Genomic DNA, 22,759 nt, shown 5'->3' with positions numbered 1-22,759 from the left:
TGTGTTAGGTAGTAAGGCCTCGCTTTAAATCAGCAGAGCAATCAATTCAAGATATCAGGGCTGCTTTCATACTAGACAAGTATGCAAAGCTTTATTAAGTGGGATTGATGTACAGAGAGGGATTGCGCTATTTTGGCTCTGTTCTAGACCATAATATTCAAGCAGGGGTGAACTCAACATCAAATCTCCAGAACTTTTTAAAAAGTATGAAACACATTAATTTAATTATGAAGCACGGTTCACATCATCACTTCAAGCGACAGAGGAAGACCTACAATCCTATGAGTCAGAAAAAGAGTGAAGGAACATGTATCTACTGTAAGTGAGATGTGATAATTGTACACCCAGACAAGTGTGATGATGGCGTTATCACAAGTTGAACATGGTTGTTCAAGTAAAATTAAACTGAGTAGGAAGAGAATACAAAACTCCATATCTGGATACCAACCTTCTCTGGCAAGGGCAACTCTTTTGGTAGACAAATGAGCAGCTAGCAAAATGGCAAGCTTTAGACAGAGAACAAGAATATATTCTGTTGTTACAAAGAGAAATTTATCATGCAATGTTAGGCAGCTTCTGACTGCTTTGTACCCCAGTTTCTACACTATCTAAAAGCTGAAGTTCTGTTATTTGGGGAGGGAAATTACAATTTTACTCCACAAAAGCAATTAGCTATTCTTATTTATTCTTATTCTTAGTATAACCTAAGAGTGCTCTGCTCAAGAGATTCGTTTAAGCAATAATAGTCTATTGGTGGGGGAAAGTACAATCAAGTCAGTGTTGATTTATGGGGACCCAGTAGTATTTTCAAAGTAAGAGGTGTTCAGAGGTGGTTTGCCATTTTCAGCCTCTGTGTGGGTTGAGAGTTCTGAGAGGACTGTGACTGGCCTAAGATCACTCAGCAGGCTTCATGTGGAGGAGTGTGGAATCAAATCCAGCTCTCCAGATTAGAGTCCATCACTCTGAACCACTGTACCCTGCTGGCTCTCACACTACAATGACTCTCATTAATTACAGCAGGTTCTTCACAGCAAAAATGTTCTAAAATAAATATACAGCGTTGAGAAAAAGACCTTAATCCGATTGTTCCTTTGCAAATCTATATATACAAAATCAGCCCCTTACCTCTTAAGTGCTAAGCTTCAGGAAATTGCATTAATAGAAGATTGTTTGGAGCGTAATTGATCTACATAAAGAGCTAAATGTGAAAAATTAAGGTCTTTTTCTCAACTCTGTATGTTTATTTTAGAACATTTTTGCTATGAAGAACGTCATCTCTGCAGACACAAATCCACAGTTTTGAGAATTGGAAAAGAAAGAAACTGTGATAATATCTTATAGACCAAAAAACTATCCAAAATAATCATATAGAAACTTCTGGAAGAACATAATATTGTGAATAAATTAATGGAATTCACTTACCAAAAAATTTAAACATTGCATGAATATACAACTATATAATAAATACGAGTCCTTACTTCATGATGAATTTGGACAGTGATGTATCTTAAACTGAAAACTATCTTTAAATAGATGTTTTCTCCAAATGCAGTTTATTTAAAAAACAGATTAAAATTTTAAAAAAATAAATTTTCAAAAATCTGATTTTTAATTTTTTTAAAAATCATTGATTTTTATCCCCCCTGCTTGAAATCTCATTTACAATTGTACAGAATCTGTTTGGCTACTGCACTAGTACCTTATTCACTGAAAACATTTTGTACTGTTCTTCTCTGAGGCATCCATGTTGGCTAACAATTACCTTAAAACCAATCATAACATGTTGAAGTTACAAATGCAGCAAATCAATTAAAATAGAGCCAGGTGCAGTAATTACACACATCACCCAGCAAAGCCTCAAACACTGGGAAGAAAAATAGTATCTTTACCTGACACCTAAAATGCAATCACACAAATTACCTCCAGATATTGTATTCTATAAATGAGAAGATGCCACTCTGGAGACATCCCAAGCATCAGCCATCTAGAACTATGAGGGTAGTGGTACCCAGAATAGTGGCTCTACAGCTGACCCTTCAACATGGGCAGGTTCATTCAGCATAAGGCAATAATTTAGATATCATTACTATGATTAGAGCCAACATATCAAAATCCACACTTTGAAATAAAATGCCTTTGGAGGAAACATCTATCCACACAGTTTTCTGTTACATCATTGTCCTAATTCATCATGAAATAAAGACTTGTTTTTATTACACAGTTGTATATTCATGCAATGTTTAAATCTTTTGCTTAATGAATACCATTAATCCATTCACAATATTATGCTCTTCCAGAAGTTTCTATATGTGCACCAATGAAAATTTTCTCACATCAATTAACAATCTGGCTGCATGTTCTAAATCACTTGGGATTTCTGAGCAGATTTCAATAACTTGTTTCACCAATAAGCTGTTCTAGCAAGGCTTTCTGTCCACCTGGACATCCAATACAAGGAACTATTAGTACTCCCAAGTCATGAATCTGATTCTCAAGGGAAATATAGCCCCATTCAAAATAGGTTGAAGACCACCTCTTGAGCCATCGTACCACAAAGCAACATCGGTGCCATCTTTTCCAGCTTCAACTTAATGGGGCAGCTTTATTTTCTGCAGAAAATTTTCAATTTCTAAAGATCTTGTATAACATTAATAAGAATGAATGGATGTCTCTGCCAACACAATATTAGACAAACCTTTCTCTTTCAAAGTAGTAATGATTTTTTTCCTCACGGTTATTTCATTAATTGTGTGAGAAACTACAGAGATGTGATGTGTTAAACTGGAAATGAAGAGATACAAAAGCAAAAATACTTATAATAATCCAAATTTAAAAATCAAGATATGAATTCACTTGATTAAGCAGGTCAAATTAAAACTAAAGACAAGCATCTTATTTCTATGTTTCCTGTCACACAGTGGAAGATACATTATATTCAGAGATGTCAACCTTCTGGAAATTTTGAAGCCATGGGAGAAACACTTCTTTCCTAGGGAAAAAAATGGAACTTTGAAGAAAATCTAACAACATAAAATACATTATTTATAACAATTAGTATATAATATTGTTGGCAGATTATGAGCATATGGAGCTGCTAACATACAGAATCAAAACACCTGTCCATCTAGCTCAGTACTGCTTGCTCTGGCTGGCATTCTAGGGTGAAAAAAAAATCTTTCCCAATGACCACTACCCCAGATGCTTTGTAACTAATCATGTCAGAAATTTAACCTGCAATCTTCTGCATTTAAAAGGTGTGCTCTATCACTGAGCTCCAAGTTTTCAGATTACTTATAGAAGCTGCATATAGATAGTCAACCCCATAAAAAGTAGAAAATATCTTTGTAAATACTCTTATAGTATAGATCAGTGGTGGCGAACCTATGGCACGGGTGCCAGAGGTGGCACTCAGAGCCCTTTCTGTGGGTACACGTGCACAGAGTTCATCATGTGGGGGGGGGGTGGAAAATCACCCCCCCACACACACACACCTAGGCTATCCTGGGCATGATCCTTTACCTGGGAGTAAGCTCGGTTGCTGGCAATGGGGCTTGCTTCTGAATAAACCCTCCTAGGGTCATGATTCACTCATTCGAAGAGTTGCACAGTTGCTTCACCAAGCTTACTCCTGAGTAACATGCGCCTCGGAGCCAACCGTTTTTTCTAAACTAAAACCTCAGTATTCAGGTTACATTGCCGTGTTGGCACTTTGCGATAAATAAGTGGATTTTGGGTTGCAATTTGGGCACTCAGTCTCAAAAAGGCTCACCATCACTGGTATAGATGCCACATTGCCACGAAACACTTTCTCAAATCTGTTTGCTCGGCAGGAGCAGAATCCCCAGAGGATGCCCCCAACTCCATGATGCCCCCAACTCCAACCAGAGACAAGCAGCCTAGAACATCTCAGTAACCAAAGCCACTAAAAGGTCCCACAGGACCAACAAGATCATAGTGCTGCCTCTCTCATGACATTTCTGTCAGAAACCAAAGTTCATTTCACCTAGTAATATGTAGAGTTAAGCCATTGCTGCCTAACTCAAATACCTGGACCTCAAACACTCCAGTAGAGTTTCTTTAGGATCACATTTAACCACTTCCTTCAGAGCACTCAAATACTCTCATACTGCCAGATGGTCACTCAGTCACTTCAGTTTAGACCCTGCCTTTCTCCCCAATGGGAGGAAGGTTAGGCTGAGAGTGTGACTGGCCCAAAATCACCTAGCACAAAACAGGAATTTGAACCAGGGTCTCTTAGCTTGTCACTCTACCAGACACTGCTTGTCAATGCTCCCTCTACCCCAGCTACATAATCAGCCATGCAGGGGTAGTACCAAGCACACAAATGGCAAGCCATCCCAACACCCCAAGTATTCTGGCCACATGTGGCAACTTGGAAGTTTTCAACCATTCTTTTAAAGGCAGTATTTCTATTTACACAGCTCAGAAATATTTAGCAAGGGCCGTGATGGCAGAGGTCTGGAAAGGATGGAGAAACAAAGGACTGGTGCAGTAAAGCACCACACTGTTACTGTGGCAGTCCCTATCTCTGAAGGAAGTGGTCTGTAGCTGGGGTAAATGGAGGAGTGTATGGCAGTGGGTAGAGTGCCAGGCTAGGATCTAGGAGCCCCTGGTTCAAATTGCTATTTTGTCAGGAAATTTTGCTAGGTAAATTTGGGCCAATCACAAGGCCTTTTATTCTAGGAATGAAAGCTTTACCCATTCATCAGTGTTCTGCCCAATGCACTCTACCAGCAGGCGATCAATATAATTTTATTTTCATTGCTCAGTGAGAGATGAGATGTTTAGTAAATATTTTCTCTTGAAGTGTAGGGAGAAAGTTATGGCACCAGTCTCATAATTTACCACCTTAGCCTATTTCTGTTTTCTTGTTGAATGCATAGGGTTTTTTTAGTGAGAGAAAAGTGGTTAATTCCCCCTCCCCCTTAAAATAATGTGCTTAAAATTAGAGCTCTGATAGTATTATCATTGCAATGATGTGTTTTGGATGGTAAACAGGAGCAGCAGTGGCGTAGGAGGTTAAGAGCTCGTGTATCTAATCTAGAGGAACCGGGTGTGATTCCCAGCTCTGCCGCCTGAGCTGTGGAGGCTTACCTGGGGAATTCAGATTAGCCTATGCACTCCCACACACGCCAGCTGGGTGACCTTGGGCTAGTCACAGCTTCTCCGAGCTCTCTCAGCCACACCTACCTCACAGGGTGTTTGTTGTGAGGGGGGAAGGGAAGGAGATTGTAAGCCCCTTTGAGTCTCCTACAGGAGAGAAAGGGGGGCTATAAATCCAAACTCCTCCTCCTCTTCTCCTAAACACATTACAACAGCAAATCTCTAGGAATCTCTGTCAAAACATAATAAGCAAATATTGTGGAAAATACAGGCCTTTTCTGCACAAGTTTTTTATTTTAATTCTCTGTGTGTGGGGGGGTCCCCTATATTTGGTTCCAGAAACATTTTTCCTCCCTTGTTTCCTCACTATTTTTAAAAATCCATTTCCAAGCCAGTTTCCTTCGAGCATGCGGTCAAGTTGAAATGATCGTTATTTCTCTGCCCCACCAAGCACCTAGTCCTAGCCCTTATCCATACCCTCATGCAACCAGCCATTTTCTTCTCTCCCTCATCCTCCATATTCAAAAAGAATTTTTCTCTATCCCATTAGTGATGTAACATGAGGGTACAGACACATATCAGGTCCATTGTATCTGCTTTGTTTGACCACAGGGAAAATCTGTAGCAAGCTGTGCATGTGGAAAAGGCCAGTTCTGAAAAATCACAACTCAAAGGGAAGCAGCTTCCTTTGAGTCACATGATACCGTTCTTCCGTGGTATAATACTGGATTGTATCCCCTCAGCACCAAATTTCACCCTTGCTGTAATGCCAAGGATATCCTGCAAGTCTACATCTGAGAGAACATAGTTTAATGGAGAGGGTGTGGTTAGCAGGTGAACAAATTGCTCCGGCGATTTCTTAGAGCTGGGAAAACCCCTGAATTGAAGGCACGGATACTAGCAATTAAGAATGTTGTTTTATGTCAACATCTGCTAATTTGAAAATGGTGTTGAGGGTTTTTGAATATGCTAGTTAACATAAATAAATGATTCCAAGATTGACATGTAAAATATGTACCACATACACTGGGATTGTAATGTGCTAGCATCATGCATGTGGTTTACCTGTTTCATGCACAAAGTCTTCATATCAGTACCATCCAATCTGACAATGCTCAGGGCTCAAAAATAGAAGCATTTCACTCATTCTTATGTCCCGTACCTAACTAGTATAACTGACTTGGAATTTTACTATACTTATTGTAGACAGCTTCCTGAAGAAAGGAGAATGTGTGAAGCAGGATATGTGAAGCAGGAAAGGAGAATATGAGAAACAGGATAAATTACTTTTCATGACTGCACTTTAGAATTACTGTACTAACAAAGCAAAGTCCATTTCCTATCCTGAGTTCACATTTTTATCCAAGGCTCTTTTGCTGTTGTGGAAACTTGTGTTTTCCTGACATTCAAACCACAAATTTTTGTACCTTGTAAATGCCCTTCACTGAGATATTCTCTGCCACGATCGCTGCCTGGATTATAGTTGCATAAATGGCATGAATGCCTGCCGGCATATACCCATCATCATCCTATTTTTCTGAACTTTTACAATGGTTTTTTAATACTTTTTAAAAACTGTGCACTCTTTCTCATACAAATCCAATAAAGGCAGCATTCTGCATTTTTTATGCAGATGGCATGAAAACAAGTACTCTCACTCCCCTCAAGCAGTAGCTTTCAATTTTGTCAATCTTTTAGACAAGATTCTTAGATTATTGTTGATTTCACCATAGCAGCAATGAGTTGTACATTTGTCAAAAAATTGGATTGCAAGCAGTACAGCTAATTATCCTTCTTCTTTAGCTTCTTCATTCTGTATTGGTAAGATATGACTCTATCATCTCTAATGAGAAGAACCAAGCAAGAGCTACAATAGGGTTTGTCATTGACTGAGTGTGCAGAAAAAGCCAGAAGCATCAGCTGAAGGTTTCAAGCATACCCAGGTCTTTCTTCCCACCAGTTAATTCTTAAATTATGGCTTGCTAATGAAATGGACGAGAGAGTACCTATGTAATTGAGACTATACACTGGGACTGTAATGTGAAAGTGTCACACTCTACAGGGGTTACCTGTTTCATATGCTGCATGTGAATGAATCATCCCAAATTTAACATCCCACTCAAAACACATGCAGCAGTTGCTAGAGAAGTTCATTCACATTCCAAACAAATTACGAGAAATCAAATGATAACATTTGAATGGATAAACTGCCATTTCAAACTTCCTTCCTCCTACATATATACCTGCTATCAAGCAGAACTTGCAATGTATGATGGAGCAATCATTTCTGTCAACGTTATGCACTTACAAGCATCCTTGGATACATGATGGTAAAATAGCCAGATTATATCCTGTTGTCAAAAGTAGAGCAAGAAGCAACTGACATTCTGGTTTTACAGGCTCTGACTTTCTCCTATACCCCTTTTGCAATCCCCACAGTCTTTTCTATTCTGGTGTCAAGAGGGAAGCAACATGCAGTTGACTTAAATCAGTAATACTCTGTGGATTTACACGTTACCTGTGACTCTTCTGAGCACTGTTCACAAATAGGGCACCCACCCCTACTCTCAGTAAAGTGCTTCATGACTATTGTCTGGTGCAACTTGTGGTTGGTTCCCACCTTGAAACAGCTGATGCCACAGAATCAGATAAGCTGTAATCCAAATGCCAGGGATGAAAGTAAATGCTCTTTTGGTTGATAAATGTGAATACCTCTTTCTATGAGTCACAGAAAAAGCACTACTGAATTAGATAAAATGAAGAGTTAGTTTCCTTCTACATATTCCACTGCTAGAACTTCAAATGCTGAGACAAGAATTGTTATTTACATAGAGATCACCACTCGTTGGGGCAGCTTATTCAAGACTTACAAAATTTCATTTTCTTACTAAAATCCTACTTGCCCTTCCTGAAATGCAAACTTCTCCTATCCACTAGAACTTCTCCTATCCACTAATTAGACAAAGGCTTTTTCTCTTCCATCAAACTTTCAGATGCTGATGTTACAATTTCTGAACTGCTGCTCTTTCTAATGAAGCCCATCAAATGTTATTTACTTCATAGTGAACCGTTCCCAGACTCGAGGCACACAACATATAAACAATGCAATAAAAATATAAGATAGAAAACCATGATAAGACTGGAATACAAAATTAGAAAAGGCAAAATTTTATTCAAAACTAAGTGGAAACATTTTAAACAAAATGCTCATCACTAGCTATGGGAGTTTCATTTTGATTTTTTTAAAAAAATATTGAGTGAGCTCCTTGGAGAGACCCTGCAGAATACTAGTATCTAAACAGTAGACATGTATGATCCAGGATAGCCCAATCTTGTCAGATCTCAGAAGTTAAGTAAGGTACCCAACTTGCTAGGAGTAAACTATAGATGACTGGGGAAGGCAATAGCAAACCACCCTGCAAACAAAGTCTGCCCAGTAAACATCATGATGTGATGTCATTGCATGGTCAGTGATGATCCAGGGCTTGCACAGTATGGCCTTGGTTAGCACTTGGGCTGAAGACTCCCATGGAAGTCAGGGGTTGCTAGGCAGAGGCAGGCAATGGCAAACTGCCTCTGTTTGTCTCTTGCCTTGAAAACTCTATGGAGTTTTATCTGATAACCTTTCCACTACCAAGAACAATAAATCAACTAGATGGGATAATGTGAACTGTGGATATTCTAGGAAGGGCTAATTACTGCTTGGGATGAGATGAAAATTACTAAAGAACACAGCAGCTGCACATGTCTGATCTTCTACTGAAACAAATCCTAACTTTCCAGAACACTTATGGCCTTGCCTTTACGCTCCCTTCCACCACTGCCTCCAGTGTCAAACTTCAGCGGATGAGCCCTGTTAGAGCATGGTACCAAAACCCAACAACACAGCAGCACCCTAAAGACTTGCACATTTTTTATTCCAGCTGCAACATAAATGTTTGTGGGTTAGAGTCCATTTCATCAGATGCTTCACTAGGAAAGTGAGGCCCCACCACACTTATTTGTCAAGATCCAGGTCATGAAAGCTAATGGCAAGACAAAGGTTTTTAGGGCACATGTCCATCTGACAGGTAGGCTTTGTCTCAGTGATAAAGACAGACTGTAAAATAATAAATGGTGATGATGATCTCCCTTACATTCCTGTGGATTTAAACTTTTGGAAACTCTTCAAGGGCAGAGGACTGTTTTGTTGTTTGCAACTCCAGAAAGGACCACACCTGCACATCAACGGTATTGTATCAGCAGCAGCAGTGTAGGAAAAGTGATGAAAGATGGCACAGATGAAAGATAAAGGGAGGGGGAGGGTTGCAAGAGGCAGAAAAGAGGAAGGTGCGTGGGATCGCAGGAGTCAACTAATGTGAGAACTTTGGATTCTGAAAAGGAATCTCCCTCTCTCTCTCAGATGATGGTGGAAAGGGACCTCAAATTGCAGCTGATCTATGGAGACCCCAGAGGATTTTCAAGGCAAGAGATGTTTGGAGGTGATTTGCCTCTGCGTGGGCTGAGAGAGTTCTGAGAGAACTGTGATCGGCCCAGGGTCACCCAGCAGGAGTGCAGGAGTGGGGAATCAAACCTTGTTCCGCAGCAAAGAGTCCACGCTCTTAACCACTACACCACACTGTCTTTCTGTTTCTTGGATAGGACGATTTAAACCTGTGGACAGAGAAACTCCACCATGCCCAGTCATTCAAAAGATGAAATCACAGGTAACAAGAGGACGAGCGGATCAGTAGAGCTTCCTGCTCCCGACGCAGGCTACCGGGGCGCTTTCCTGGGCTCCTCACCTGTTTGTACCGCGCGTACAGGTAGAGAAGTTGCTCCTTGGGGGCCACTGTGGTCAAGGCCGGCACCCGCTGCGCCGCTCGCTCGAACTGCTCGGTCAGGCTCAGCAGCAGCCGCGGCGACGAGCGGCTCCCCGAGTCGGAACCGGGGCCGGGAGACTCTCCAAGCGTGGCGGCTGCCGCCAGGGCTCCGTCTTCATCCCCGGAGCTCGGTTCACCGCCTCCGTTGTCCGCCGCCCCTTTGGCCGGGAGCGAAGAAGCCATGGCCGACCTTGGGGCGCGAACCGCCCACCTTCCCTCAGCGCCTCATCGCCGCCTCAGCCGAGAGAAGCGCTCGCGCCCAACGCCGAAGCCACGCCCCCTGCCCCACGCGAGGGAGGGAGGGAGGGGAAAAGAGAACCGGACAGACAGGAACACACCAAGCCACTTCCGCTGCTCAGCTCAACCTCTCCCCGACCTACGGATTCTCTATAGAAAGGCGCCACTCTACCCCTTGGCATCTCGATGGTGAATGACTACGCTATCCGTTTGTGCACCACGAAGGCGGGAAAGCGAGCACACCGGAAGTTCGGGACCGGGAAGGAAGGGTATGGAACCTCTTGACCGCTCTTTTAGAGCTTCAAAATGTAAAGCACAGGTGTCAAACTCGCGGCCTTCCAGATGTTATGGACTACTGGCAGGGGATGATGGGAACTGTAGTCCATAACATCTGGAGGGCCGCGAGTTTGACACCTATGGTTTAAAGGGTTGTTCCGTAGGGATAGTTAACAACGCTTACAGGGCTGATAGTTAACAACGCATACAGCTGGTGGCATACACACACACACACGTACCTACCTATATACCCTTTCCTAAAACTGGGCTCAGGGCGGCTTACATACATAACTAACAACAATAGGTTAAAAACTTTAAAATACAATATACATTTCCATCCTCAATGGCGACTAGTCGACTATCTATAACGGACTCAGTACAGCCTAAAATTCTATCCATCCCCATCCCATCATAAGTCTGCTCACTGTTTGGGCCGGGGATGAGGGGGGACAAGATGTAGAAGGCAGGCTATTGCTCTGTCCTTTCTTTTATATTATTGATGTTTATTGCATTATAATAAAATTGGACAACATAATCATTGTGAAGCTTATGCACATCTGCTATTCATCCAGTTTCCACTCTAGTTCAAAATTTTAAACATCTAATAATATAAAGTTCAATGATTTCTTATCTGTGTTGCCCTTAATGCCTTTAGTTGCCCAGTCTATAAAATTATTCAATTTATTGTTTACTGATTTATAGAACCCAAAAAAACTTTCCATTATCTTTTGTACTCTGTAAAAGATCTGCTATGTACCATAGATGCTAGTTTTGCCATTGTTGTATATTTGGCGGTTGTACAATTTTTGTGTGTGTCACTATCTCTGTGATGAAAGCCCTGATTGTTGTGGACTGAGGGAAATGCATTGTGTTTCTATGGTAAAGGAAGTTTACCCCTTCGTGACTGTATAGAAAGTCAGTTGGGGGATGCGATTCAATTTAGTCAGAAAGTCAAGAAACTATATTTTCTCTGCTCTATAATGATGGATAAAGAGATTATCATGTAGAAATTCTGAGGGTGGAAAGAAAGGTTCTGACATTTTACTTCCATTTTCTTGCAGGGAGAAAGCGAGATATATGAATATTGGAAGCAAATTCAAGTAAACATTTTGCTAGCACTGTCTGGATTCCTCTACCTTACCTTCTTCAAACTAGGAAACAAAATATTTTTATGGCCATTGATGAACCATAAAACTGATATGTGTACGTGATGCACTTCAAAAGGACCGTGAGATCCTCCAGCAATGTGAACAGGCCTTGAGGGATATTGAGGAGCGTGAATGAGCAACCGCTGAACAATTACAACGAGACATGGCAGCGTGAGCTGCTGATCTCCATTTTGAATGACAGCAGATCGAGGCTGAACGCACCTGTCTTTGACAAGCCTTACTGCGAGCTGAACGGGATCAGGCCACGCACCCCGGGTTGGCCCAACGCACCCAAGCCCCGCATTTGGATCATCATACTCCAGCAGCTCCTCAGATGGATCAACGTACCCCAGCACCATGGATGGATCACCGCGCTCAAGCAGCCCACCGTCCGGTACCTCCACTGCCTCTGCCTGCGGCTGGCAGGGGATTCCCGTGACCCAAGATTCCTGCCCGTTTTGATGGGAATCTGACCAAGCTCCCTTATTTTCTTCTTGTGGAAAGCAGCTGATTCGAAAGCTCATGTTTTATATAGACTTTTGGTTCTGTTAACACTGGAATACTTCTGTTTACACACTCACCTCTGCTCCTGTTACTGAAAATCCAAAGCTGGGTTTTTAAAAAATTCATATAAATAATACAAAAATTCAGATACAAAATACAGCTGGCTTAAGAGAGGGTTTGTCAAGATTTTGAATGAATAGATTTCTGTTATTCGGACCTGTTGAACATGGCTATAATGAAATAAAGACCCTGTAAACCCACCTGCAAATGTGCCTTCCTACTGGAGCTTTGCATGATTCACTCAGTTGGCATTGCCTGCTTCCAATTATTTTAAATAATTGTGCTCCCCTTTGAAAGTAAGAATGATTCAGTTGCAAACAATACAGAAACAAACTACAGAAACAAAACAAATTATTGTTTGCAATTGAATCTAGGATCTGGGAACTCCAGGTTCAAATCCCCACTTTGCCATGGTAGCATGCTGGGTGACCTTCAACCAGTCACATACCGGTACTTTCCATCTAACCTACCTAACAGGATAAAAAAGGATAGACGTATGTAGGAGGAGAAGAAGAGGAGTTTGGATTTATACCCCATTTTCCTCAACCGTAAGGAGTCGCAAATCAACTTGCAAACTCCTTTTCCTTCCTCTCCCTTCAGCCAGGGGGGTATCAAGGAAAAATGTAGCCCGGTGCAAAATATGAGTTTTCCAATAAACCCCCCCCCACCACCACCACCACCATGGGCGGGCGCTCTCCCCCACGACCAAACATTTTTTTGCACCAGTTCATCCCAAAGTCACCATCAGGAGGAGGGGCGTAGGGGCAATTTTCCACCCCCTACGTGACTAAATGACCGCAGCCCGGGTATGCCCTTGCCTTCAGCAGACACCTTGTGAGAAGAAGAGAAGAGTTTGGATTTATGCCCCACCTTTCTCTCCTATAAGGAGACTCAAGGTGGCTTACAAGCTCCTTTCCCTTCCTTTCCCCCCAACAGACCTCTTTGAGGTAGGTGGTGCTGAGAGAGCTCTGAAGAACTGACTAGCCCAAGGTCACCCAGCAGGAATGCAGGAGTGAGGTAGGTGGGGCTGAGAGTTCTGAGTCTGGCCCAAGGTCACTCAGCAGGCTTCATGCAGGGGAGTGGGAAAATGAATACGCTACCGTGGAGGAGTGGGGAATCAAACCGAATTCTCTAGATTAGAGTCTAAATTGCTCCTAACCCAGTGGCGGAATTCAAATAATTTAACAACTGGTTGTTTACAAGCACCATTTTAACAACTGGTTCTGCAGAAGTGGTGCGAACCTTCTGAATCTCACCACTGGCTACACCACGCTATAAGCCATTTTGTGTCCCCATTGGAGAGAAAGGTGGGATATGAATAAAGCTTCTGGGGCAGGGGTCTGCAACCTGCGGCTCTCCAGATGTTCATGGACTACAATTCCCATCACCATGGTGGCAGGGGCTGATGGGAATTGTAGTCCACGAACATCTGGAGAGCAGCAGGTTGCAGACCCCTGTTCTAGGGAGAGTTTCAACTTGATTTGAACTAGAATCCACTAAAAAATACTCCCCTCCAGGTGTAAAAAGAGAAGAATGCATCAGACTTTAATTCAAAAGCCTCCATTATACATACACTATTTCAGGGTTTAGAACTTTCTGCCAGTCTTTGATATTAAGGTTACCAACAGCCCAGAGAAAAAATGCTTTGCCTCTTTCATACAGCAGGATTGTCAGCCCTGCACTGGAAACCCCAGGGAGTTTTTGGGGAGGGGGGTTGTCACAGGGAAGCATCACTTCCAGGTGATCACCACCCCTGCCCCTCTAGGCCGCTTTTGAAATTCCCCCCATCTCTATGGGAAAGACAATCAAGATTGGGGAAAATCCTAGAGCACCATGAACACAGTGACTGAGTGATGTTCCATCCCATTACAATACCACCCTACAAGGTTTCCTCCTGCACAAACAGGGTAAAGCCAGAAGGGAACTATTGCCCAGTGGGCATGCTGATAAACCTATAATAGTGATTTAACGAGCTGTTATCTAGCAAGCAATATTATTAACCTCCCATGAAGAGCTGCATCTGCCCATGTTCAGACATGAAACCTCTGTTAAAGAGGTGTGACTCCCCTCACTGCCCAGGTTGTTGGTAACCCTATTTGGTACATCCTGCAGTATCTTGCCAGTTTTCCAGTTGATTCTCAGCAGTGCTCCTGAGGAATGACTGGTTTATAGCTCACGGAGCAGTTCCAGTAGCCTCCTTAGTATCCTTGAACAAAGGGCCCTGCGGCACCTTCAAAATTAATCTTTATTGCAGCATGAGCTTCCCCAGGCAACCACTAACCATGTGTAGGTAATATATACATGTCAGTTCAGGTACAGAGGAGGATAAATCAAGTTTAAAAGGCAGGCAAGAACCAAAGATAAACACGGGATAGGGCAGCTTTGCTACTGGAATGCAAATTCAATGCAGATCCTAAACATTTGCTAGAACATTAAGGCCAAAAGATTATGGAAGTCAAAGCAATGCAAGAGCAGCCAGGAAGCAATTGCTATGACAGGATGACTTATTATTTGTCTTTAGGTCTTGAAAGCCCAGTCAGGTGTGCAAAGAAGAGCCCAAGTTCTGAAGTCTTTCTGCTTTAAGTCTTAGCTAGAGTGTTCAAAGAGTCTGACAGTGCAGTCCTGTACAGAGTTACTTCATTCTAAGCCCAATGATTTCAGTCATCTTTATTGTGTCGTGCACAAAATTTGCAGCGTGACACACTCAACGGACAATCCCATTTAAATATCTAATTTGTTCCCATTAACTCTCTAAGAATTGTCCTGCTTGATATAGGGTTCTCAACCTCCAGGTAAGATTGGGGGATCCCCCCAAACCATAACTTATGTTTACACTACTGAGAGTAGTTCCCCTGAAGAAAACGGCTGTTTTGGAGGGTGGGTTTTAGGGTATTACACCCTCTGAGGCCTCTCCCAGCCCAAACCCCGCCTTCCCTAGGCTCCAATTCCAAATCACCTGTGAGTTGCCAACCCTATTGAGGTAAGTCACTGTACTCTGTCTCAGAAAAAGATGTTAGTATGGTCAATTGAGGTGCAGCAGTTGAGAAAGCTGTATACTTTCACATTAGAATATAATCCCAAACGAATGTGAGAATTATTCATTTTCACATGCTGCCTTTGTCAAAACCATTATTTTGTGCACTATTGAACATGGTCCTTTGATACAACAGCATTTATAGTTCATTGTATGTTCACTTTCAAATGGATTGGGGGGAGGAGGGATAGGTAAGCACTAGGACCCAGGGGGAGCATTCCATAACAAAGAAGGTCCGGCATATTGAATTCTGTGGTGGAGGAATATATAACCCCACATGTCAGAATCCTTCCAATCCTGGGACTCAAGAGCACCCGCCCATAGTGCTGCCGACATTTGAGCTCTTTTATCAGACGTACTCCCTGTACAACAAGGGATATGTGCTCTCAGAACTTGCCAACTCTCACCCTTGAGTACTTGATACAGATAGTACTGAAGCAACTGGAATATATTTTGTAGAAGGCATTCATAGCTGGAATCAATTGGCTCTTGTGGGATTTCCAGGCTGTGCAGCCATGGACTGGTAGTTTTTGCTCCTAATTTTTCACCCACAACTATGACTGGCATCTTCAGAGGCATGTCACAGGAAGATGTGTTTCTCTCCATGACAGTCTTACCACGACACGTCTCTAAAGCTGCCATGAAACATTAGGGGCAAAAACTACCAGACCACAGCTGCACAGCCTAGAAAATCCTCAACAGCCATCTGGCTATGTTTAGGTATTTGAAGTCTTAGTAGTGTTCAAGGACCTGAAACCAATGCTGTGCTTCTACCATCCCCAAGAAAAATGGAAGGTGAGCTCATGGAAGCTGGCTTGGTGTGGGTTTCCAGCAATAATTTGTCTCTTCCATACCCAGGATAAATAATGAAGACAAAGGATCGTTAGTACTTCACCTCAGCCTGTTTTCAATGCACAGTAATTGCCACAAACAGAACTACACAGATAGAGCATGTTCAGAGTTCATTTCTCTTGAGAGGAGGTTTGCATAGTTATTTCCCGTCCTAATCTTCCTAACAAAGCGGGTTAAGAACCTCAGCAGAGTTGCCACCAACGCGTTTGTTCATGAGGCAGCTTCAACTTTTGTGCATGAAAAGAATTCCAAGATTATCTCAGTTTATACTGCTAGCATGAGGGATAATACTTGACCTGGTGGGAAAGTTTAGGATGAAAAATGGCAGGCTCAGAACAATACTTTCAAAAGTCAGAATTGTGAGATTGAAAGGAATAGATATTTACAGGTGGAGTTTGTTCTATAGTACAGTGGAACCTCGGTTTTCGTTGGTAATCCGTCCAAAAAGAATTGTTGAAAACCAAAACCGATGAAAACCAATGCAAACTTTTCCATAGGAATCAATGTAAATCCAATTAATCCGTTCTAGGCACTCCCAAAAACATGATAGCGGAGCCGGAAGTGAAATTCCTCCACTTCTGGACTGTGTTCGAATTAAAGGTTAAATTTGTCTTACTTCTCTGTGTTAGCTAGGTAGAAATCAACTGTATTAGCTAGGAAGATAGGATTTGTAAGTTTCTTTGTATTTGTGACTGTATGGAACCTCCTTGGCCCAAGGCAGAGAGCCATCTCCGCTCCACCTGGGCCCATCCTATTCACGTGTAAAGGTTCCTGATACACGCGGACAAAAGGAGACCTCAGTCGAAGCACCTCGCCCTGCCTAATCCCGTCAGCAGGCAGATAAGGAAGCTCTCGTCATCACCCTCTGCTTCCTGACCCTGGACACCTGGGGAAAACCTTTGTGTTTTCCCCGCCAGTGGACACGATCATCGCTTCGCCTCTACTCTGGCGCCGAAACCTCAAAGAAGGGGATACCTACTGGACACTGATTGGTTTACATGTTGTTACCAAATGAATGATTGGTTATTTTGAATTCTGTTAATGAATGGTGGTGGGCTGTCTTTGATTCTCCCGGGCTCCGGACGGGAGAAAGTGTACTTAAGGGGTTGTAAGGCTGCTAGGCAGCGGAGTTGTTGTGTGGAGCGGAGGTGCTGACACTTAGGTCAGCATCTCAATAAAAATCACTTTTTATTTATCCCGAGCCGTGGTCGGGTCTTACTTTGGGAGTTCCTGAAGAGCTGCCGTGGCGGGAGATACTCCAGAAGTAAGGAAAGTGTTACCACCCTGAGCAGCTGGCGGTAACAAACATACCTAAAACACACATTTGGTGGTGAATATAAACATAGTGTTTTAATGCTGAAAAACAGTGCAACAAACATAATAACAGCCTAGGACCAGCTTCAGAGCCAGTGGACCAATGTTGCACCAGAAAGCTGTCCAAAGAGATCTGTTTCTGACACCTCTTTAAGATTTGTCTGAAATGGGGCAAGATATTGTCATCAAACAAGTTGCAGACACGGCCTGCAACAGCTTTGTCCGGGTGATTTTTCTCCACAAACCCCTGCACCTTGCTGCAAATCGATGAAAACCGAGGCAAATTGATGAAAACCGAGACAAATTTTTCACTGAAAAAAATCGATGAAAACCAAAACCGATGAAAACTGAAGGCAATAAAAGCCGAGGTTCCACTGCATGGTTAACTTTGTCTGCTTGGCTGCCTGAAGCTGTTAGAATATCTTGTAGCAAATAGGGCCTCAAGTGTTACAGATCTTTCTACAATGTCAGTGTCTCTTGCATAATTAGTAGAGAACTCATTTCACCATTGTGTGTCAATAAAAATGTGTCCTAGATTGCGTATGCAGAAAGGGGGAATTTGTGGGCGGGATGTTATTTTAACTAAGGTACAGCTTAGATCAGGGGTGGGCAATTATTTTTTCCATGGGGCCGCATAAGAAACAGAAAATATTGTGGAGGGCCGGGCCAAAAGGCAGGGGGGCGAGGCGCTTTTGAAAGCCCCGCAGAAGCTGGCAGCCAAGGCAACCGGCTTGTGCGGGGCTTTCAAAGGCACCTCACTCCCCAGCACGGCAGGGGGGGCAGTCAGGGTCATCCGGTGGGCCGGATGTGGCCCGCGGGCCGTATAATGCCCAGGTCTGGCTTAGATAGTCAGAAAGCTGTTCATTATTTTCTATCCATGTATTCCCTTCCTAGTTAGTGTCATTTAGCAAAGCATTTTTATATAAACTTACTCACATCATGTCTGTTCTGTTTGTTGCACTCTTTGCTGAATATGAATGATGAATATTAATATTTCAATAACAAAAGAGACAAGAAGAAACAGTAAGCATGCTCACATCTCAGAGCTCTCCAATCACTGGCAATGCTGTTGGATATCCATGGGCTTTTGGATGGGGTACAAAGAGTTATTTCGCCCATTAAGATTCAAGACTTGCCAATTAAGTCCTCATGAAAAAAAAACACCCTAGCCAAATCAGATTCTGAAATCTTCAAAGTACCTTAAAATCAAGTGTGAGCGGAATATGGAGATTTTGCTTTGAGGAAAGGAGGACATCTATCATATCCCTCATGAATCATCTAAGACGATCCTCTGAAGTATTTTCAACACTCTCATGATGTGAGAATAACAGAAGGATACTTCTGCTATTATTGACGAGCAGAACATGAATTTCACATTCATATATCGGCAAGCAGGCAGTTTGAACGAGAACAGGGGAGCTCTTTAGGCATCAAAAAGACAGAAGTGATTGAGCTGGCCATATAGCAGAGATGGCGAACCTTTTCGAGACCGAGTGCCCAAACTGCAACCCAAAACCCACTTATTTATCGCAAAGTGCCAATGTGGCAATTTAGCCTGAATACTGAGGTTTTAGTATAGAAAAAATGGTTGGCTCTGAGGTGCGCGTTACTCGGAATAAGCTTGGTGGTAGTTGGTGACTTTGCTTTGAAGCAACTGTGCAACGCTGCGAACGGGTGAATCACGACCCTAGGAGAGTTTACTCAGAAGCAAACCCCACTGCCAGCAACCGAGCAACTGTGCAACGCTGCGAACGGGTGAATCACGACCCTAGGAGAGTTTACTCAGAAGCAAACCCCACTGCCAGCAACCGAGCAACTGTGCAGCAGCTTGAACGGATTGAATCCACTTGACCCTAGGAGAGTTTACTCAGAAGCAAACCCCACTGCCAGCAACCGAGCAACTGTGCAACGCTGCGAACGGGTGAATCACGACCCTAGGAGAGTTTACTCAGAAGCAAACCCCACTGCCAGCAACCGAGCTTACTCCCAGGTAAAGGATCATGCTTTCGTTCTTCCCATGAATATCAGTAGGGTTTAACAGCGCTTAACAGGGTTACCTATACTGCTTCCCCAAAACTGGGTCTTAGGTTTAATGCTAATAATCTCCCTGAAATAATTACACTATTATCACATGATGAACTCTGTGCACGCGTGCCCACAGAGAGGGCTCTGAGTGTCACCTCTGGCACCCGTGCCATAGGTTCGCCACCACTGCCATATAGGCTAGTATAGCCCTGCCTTCACCACTGAGGGACCATAATCAAATCCCAAAGATCTGACATGAATAGACATGAAGCTATTTTATCCAGTCATATTCTGGGTATATTAAGGACAGCATTGACTACTCTTGACCAGCAGCAGCCCCTCAAGGGGTGATTCTGCACAGGCCAAATGTAACTGAGTCAGGCCCTTTTTAAAAGCATTATGGGGGGGGGGGGACTTGCCACAGAACTTACCACCCAAATGTTTCCAACCCGTTTTATTTGCCTGAACTCAGGAGCAGCAGTGGCATAGTGGTTAAGAGCAGGTGCATTCTAATCTGAAGAACCGGGTTTGATTCCCTGCTCTGCCACTTGAGCTGTGGAGGCTTATCTGGGGAACTAGATTAGCCTGTGCACTCCAACACACGCCAGCTGGGTGACCTTGGGCTAGTCACAGCTTTTTGGAGATCTCTCAGCCCCACCCACTTCACAGGGTGTTTGTTGTGGGGGAGGGAAGGGAAGGAGATTGTAAGTCCCTTTGAGTCTCCTTACAGGAGATAAAGGGGGGATGTAAATCCAAACTTCTTCTAAATGAAAGTTTTTCTTTTCTGCAACCCAGGTTGCAGATACTTCCTGCTTTCCTGTGTAAACTACTGCAAACAGGAAGTGTTCTATTTCTACCCCCTTCCATCCACCATTATGGTGGATTCCCCAGATGGCCACCATTAGAGTAGAAGCTCTAATAGGCAGCTGTCTTGTAGTGGGGTGGGGTGGATTCTCAGGTGGGAGGATTCTCAGCTGTGCAGTTCGCAGAGAACATTGTGTTTCCTGTAAGAATCCTGCCACCTCCTGCTGCTGGCATCCCAGCACTCCGTTGGATTATTTAAATGTAATATTTAGCAGAGAGTGGAATAAGAGACCACGAGACAGTTGCTGGTTTTATATAAATGAGTTTACTTGCTAATAGGAAGGGTTGACATGGAAGAAAATAAAGAATAACTTTCTATCCTAATCACTAGCTGGTTACATTGCTTAGCACCATGTAGTCCCCATGGTGCCTATCTAGCAAGGAAGAGATTCACCTCTTGTGGTGACCTGGTGGTGTGAGTGTGCATGTGTGCGTTCTGTGATCGAGAGTGAGTGAGACAAAGAAACATACTAAACTTTATAACCTCTGCTTATTTGACTTGTCTCACACAGGCAATGCCGGGGTTTGCTGGCCAATAGCTTAATCAATTGAACTGGCCATAAAACTTTGACCTTCGTAACTGATTAGCATGTACATAGTTAACCCCTTTCTATCTGAATTGTGACAGACACTTGTGAATCCCAACAAAATCCCAGCTGGCCCCTGCACCTACCATACAAATGGTGGCACAGGCAACACGGCCTAATTTATCTGGTTCATGTTGCCTGTGCAGAATCAGCCAAGGTCTAAAGCAGAGGTCTTCCATACAATCCCCTACCTAGTCCTCAACCGGAGATGCTGAGGATCGAACCTCAGACTTTCTGCCTTCAAAACTGACACTCTACCACTGAGCTTACAATCCTGACCTTTAAGGGAAGAGGTCATGTGGGAACAAAGCTTAGGTTGGTTCTGGTGGGATTTCCGGGCTGTGTGGCCGTGGTCTGGTGGATCTTGTTCCTAACGTTTTGCCTGCATCTGTGGCTGGCATCTTCAGAGGTATATCACAGAGGGAAATCTGTTACACACTGTGAGACTTCCCTCTGTGATACATCTCTGAAGATGCCAGCCACAGATGCAGGCGAAACATTAGGAGCAAGATCCACCAGACCACGGCCACAAAGCCCGGAAATCCCACCAGAACCAGTTGAATCTGGCCGTGAAAGCCTTCGACAAAGCTTAGGTTCATTGTACAAATGAAACAATGGCAACAATTCCTGGCTCAGTTCAATTCTGGGTATCACAATATTGCACAGGGAACAGGAAGCACACATTTCTCCACTTCTTGTCTTCTTCCTCACCAACACCACTGCATGCATAATGAATTCATGCTGTCCCTTCATCGACAGCTTTGTCTGTTTCGATGGGTGAAGGATTTTTTTAAAAAAATATTTCTGACATGTCCTTTTTAGACTGTGCCAATTTTGTCACTCCTTGCATTCCACACCAAGGTCCTGTGTTTGGCTTCTCATCACAAAATACATTTTGCAAAGGAACCACCGTTCGCCTGTCCCGTCCTGACCAGGCTGTTATGCTGGATACTGCCACTTGAGGGCAGTCAATGCTTTCTGTGTGCCTCTTTCCTGCCAAGCGGTGAAGCTTTGCATTGATGGATTTCTTCCAGAAACCTAACAGCTGAACTCCACCCAAATCTAGGACATCAGCAAATCAGGATTAGGGGGTCAGTAATGCCTGAAAGATCCAGGAGTTAATGAAGTCAGAGTGCCAACCATCGCTCTGAAGGAGCTGTCCAAAGAGCAAGTAATTCACTACCTGGGGTCACAGGACAAGCTGTAGTCCAAAAGAGGACACCAGACAGATTACCCAGGAATGTAAGAAGTTAAGCAAACAAGGCTTGGGCTATGGTTTGGCTTTAGGCTGGAAGCATTTTATGGTCAGGTCAGGTCAGATGTAGCCATTGGAATGATGGGAGTCAGAATCACACTGGATCCTGAAGCAACAAAAATATGCTTGCAGGAAATTACTATTAAAGGATTATACAAGAAGCAGAAAATATAAATGCCCAAAGCAAGATACATGAGTAGGGTCAGCTGATGAAGGTTTTAAAATCATCAGTCCATAAAAGCTTGCAGAATTAGGTGTGTGTGTGTGAGAGAGAGAGAGAGAGAGAGCTGTCAAGTCATAGCTGACTTTGGGTGACCCTGTAGGGTTTTCAAGGCAAAAGACTGCCAGAGGTGGTTTGCCACTGCATGCTTCCAAGTGGGCTAAATGAGTTCTAAGAGAACTGTGACTAACCTAAGGTTATCCAGCAGGCTTCATGTGAAGGTGTGGGGAATCAAGCCCATTCTTCAGATTAGAGTCCACTGCTCTTCACCACTACACCATGCTGGCTCTAGTGGAACTAGCTACATGATAGAAATGAACCCAATAACTAAATGCAGCTACAAGCCAGAGCAATTTCCAACTGGTGTCCAAAGTGCAGTAAATTTGATGCAAGATTA

At 43.2% G+C, this 22,759-nt stretch overlaps 1 protein-coding gene and 1 long non-coding RNA gene across 2 annotated transcripts in view; one reads left to right on the top strand and one right to left on the bottom strand.

Moving 5' to 3' along the window:
- The window catches only part of ACBD6 (acyl-CoA binding domain containing 6), a 139,582-nt gene extending 129,283 nt beyond the window's left edge, over positions 1-10,299 (bottom strand). The window contains exon 1 of the mRNA XM_048497558.1: positions 9,909-10,299. Within this exon, the coding sequence (XP_048353515.1) occupies positions 9,909-10,169 (261 nt within the window). The 5' untranslated portion in view covers positions 10,170-10,299. The remainder of the gene's footprint in view (positions 1-9,908) is intronic.
- Positions 10,300-10,327: 28 nt separating this feature from the next.
- Positions 10,328-12,411, top strand: LOC125433153. Its single transcript, XR_007244602.1, has 2 exons — positions 10,328-10,492; positions 11,561-12,411. It is a non-coding gene; the product is annotated as an uncharacterized LOC125433153 (long non-coding RNA).
- Positions 12,412-22,759: the final 10,348 nt, after the last annotated feature.

The sequence above is a fragment of the Sphaerodactylus townsendi genome, linkage group LG05 (assembly GCF_021028975.2).
Source record: "Sphaerodactylus townsendi isolate TG3544 linkage group LG05, MPM_Stown_v2.3, whole genome shotgun sequence".
In the NCBI taxonomy this organism is placed as follows: domain Eukaryota; kingdom Metazoa; phylum Chordata; class Lepidosauria; order Squamata; family Sphaerodactylidae; genus Sphaerodactylus; species Sphaerodactylus townsendi.
The sequence above is the reverse complement of the archived record's forward strand: the minus strand, read 5'-3'. Positions and strand labels throughout refer to the sequence as shown.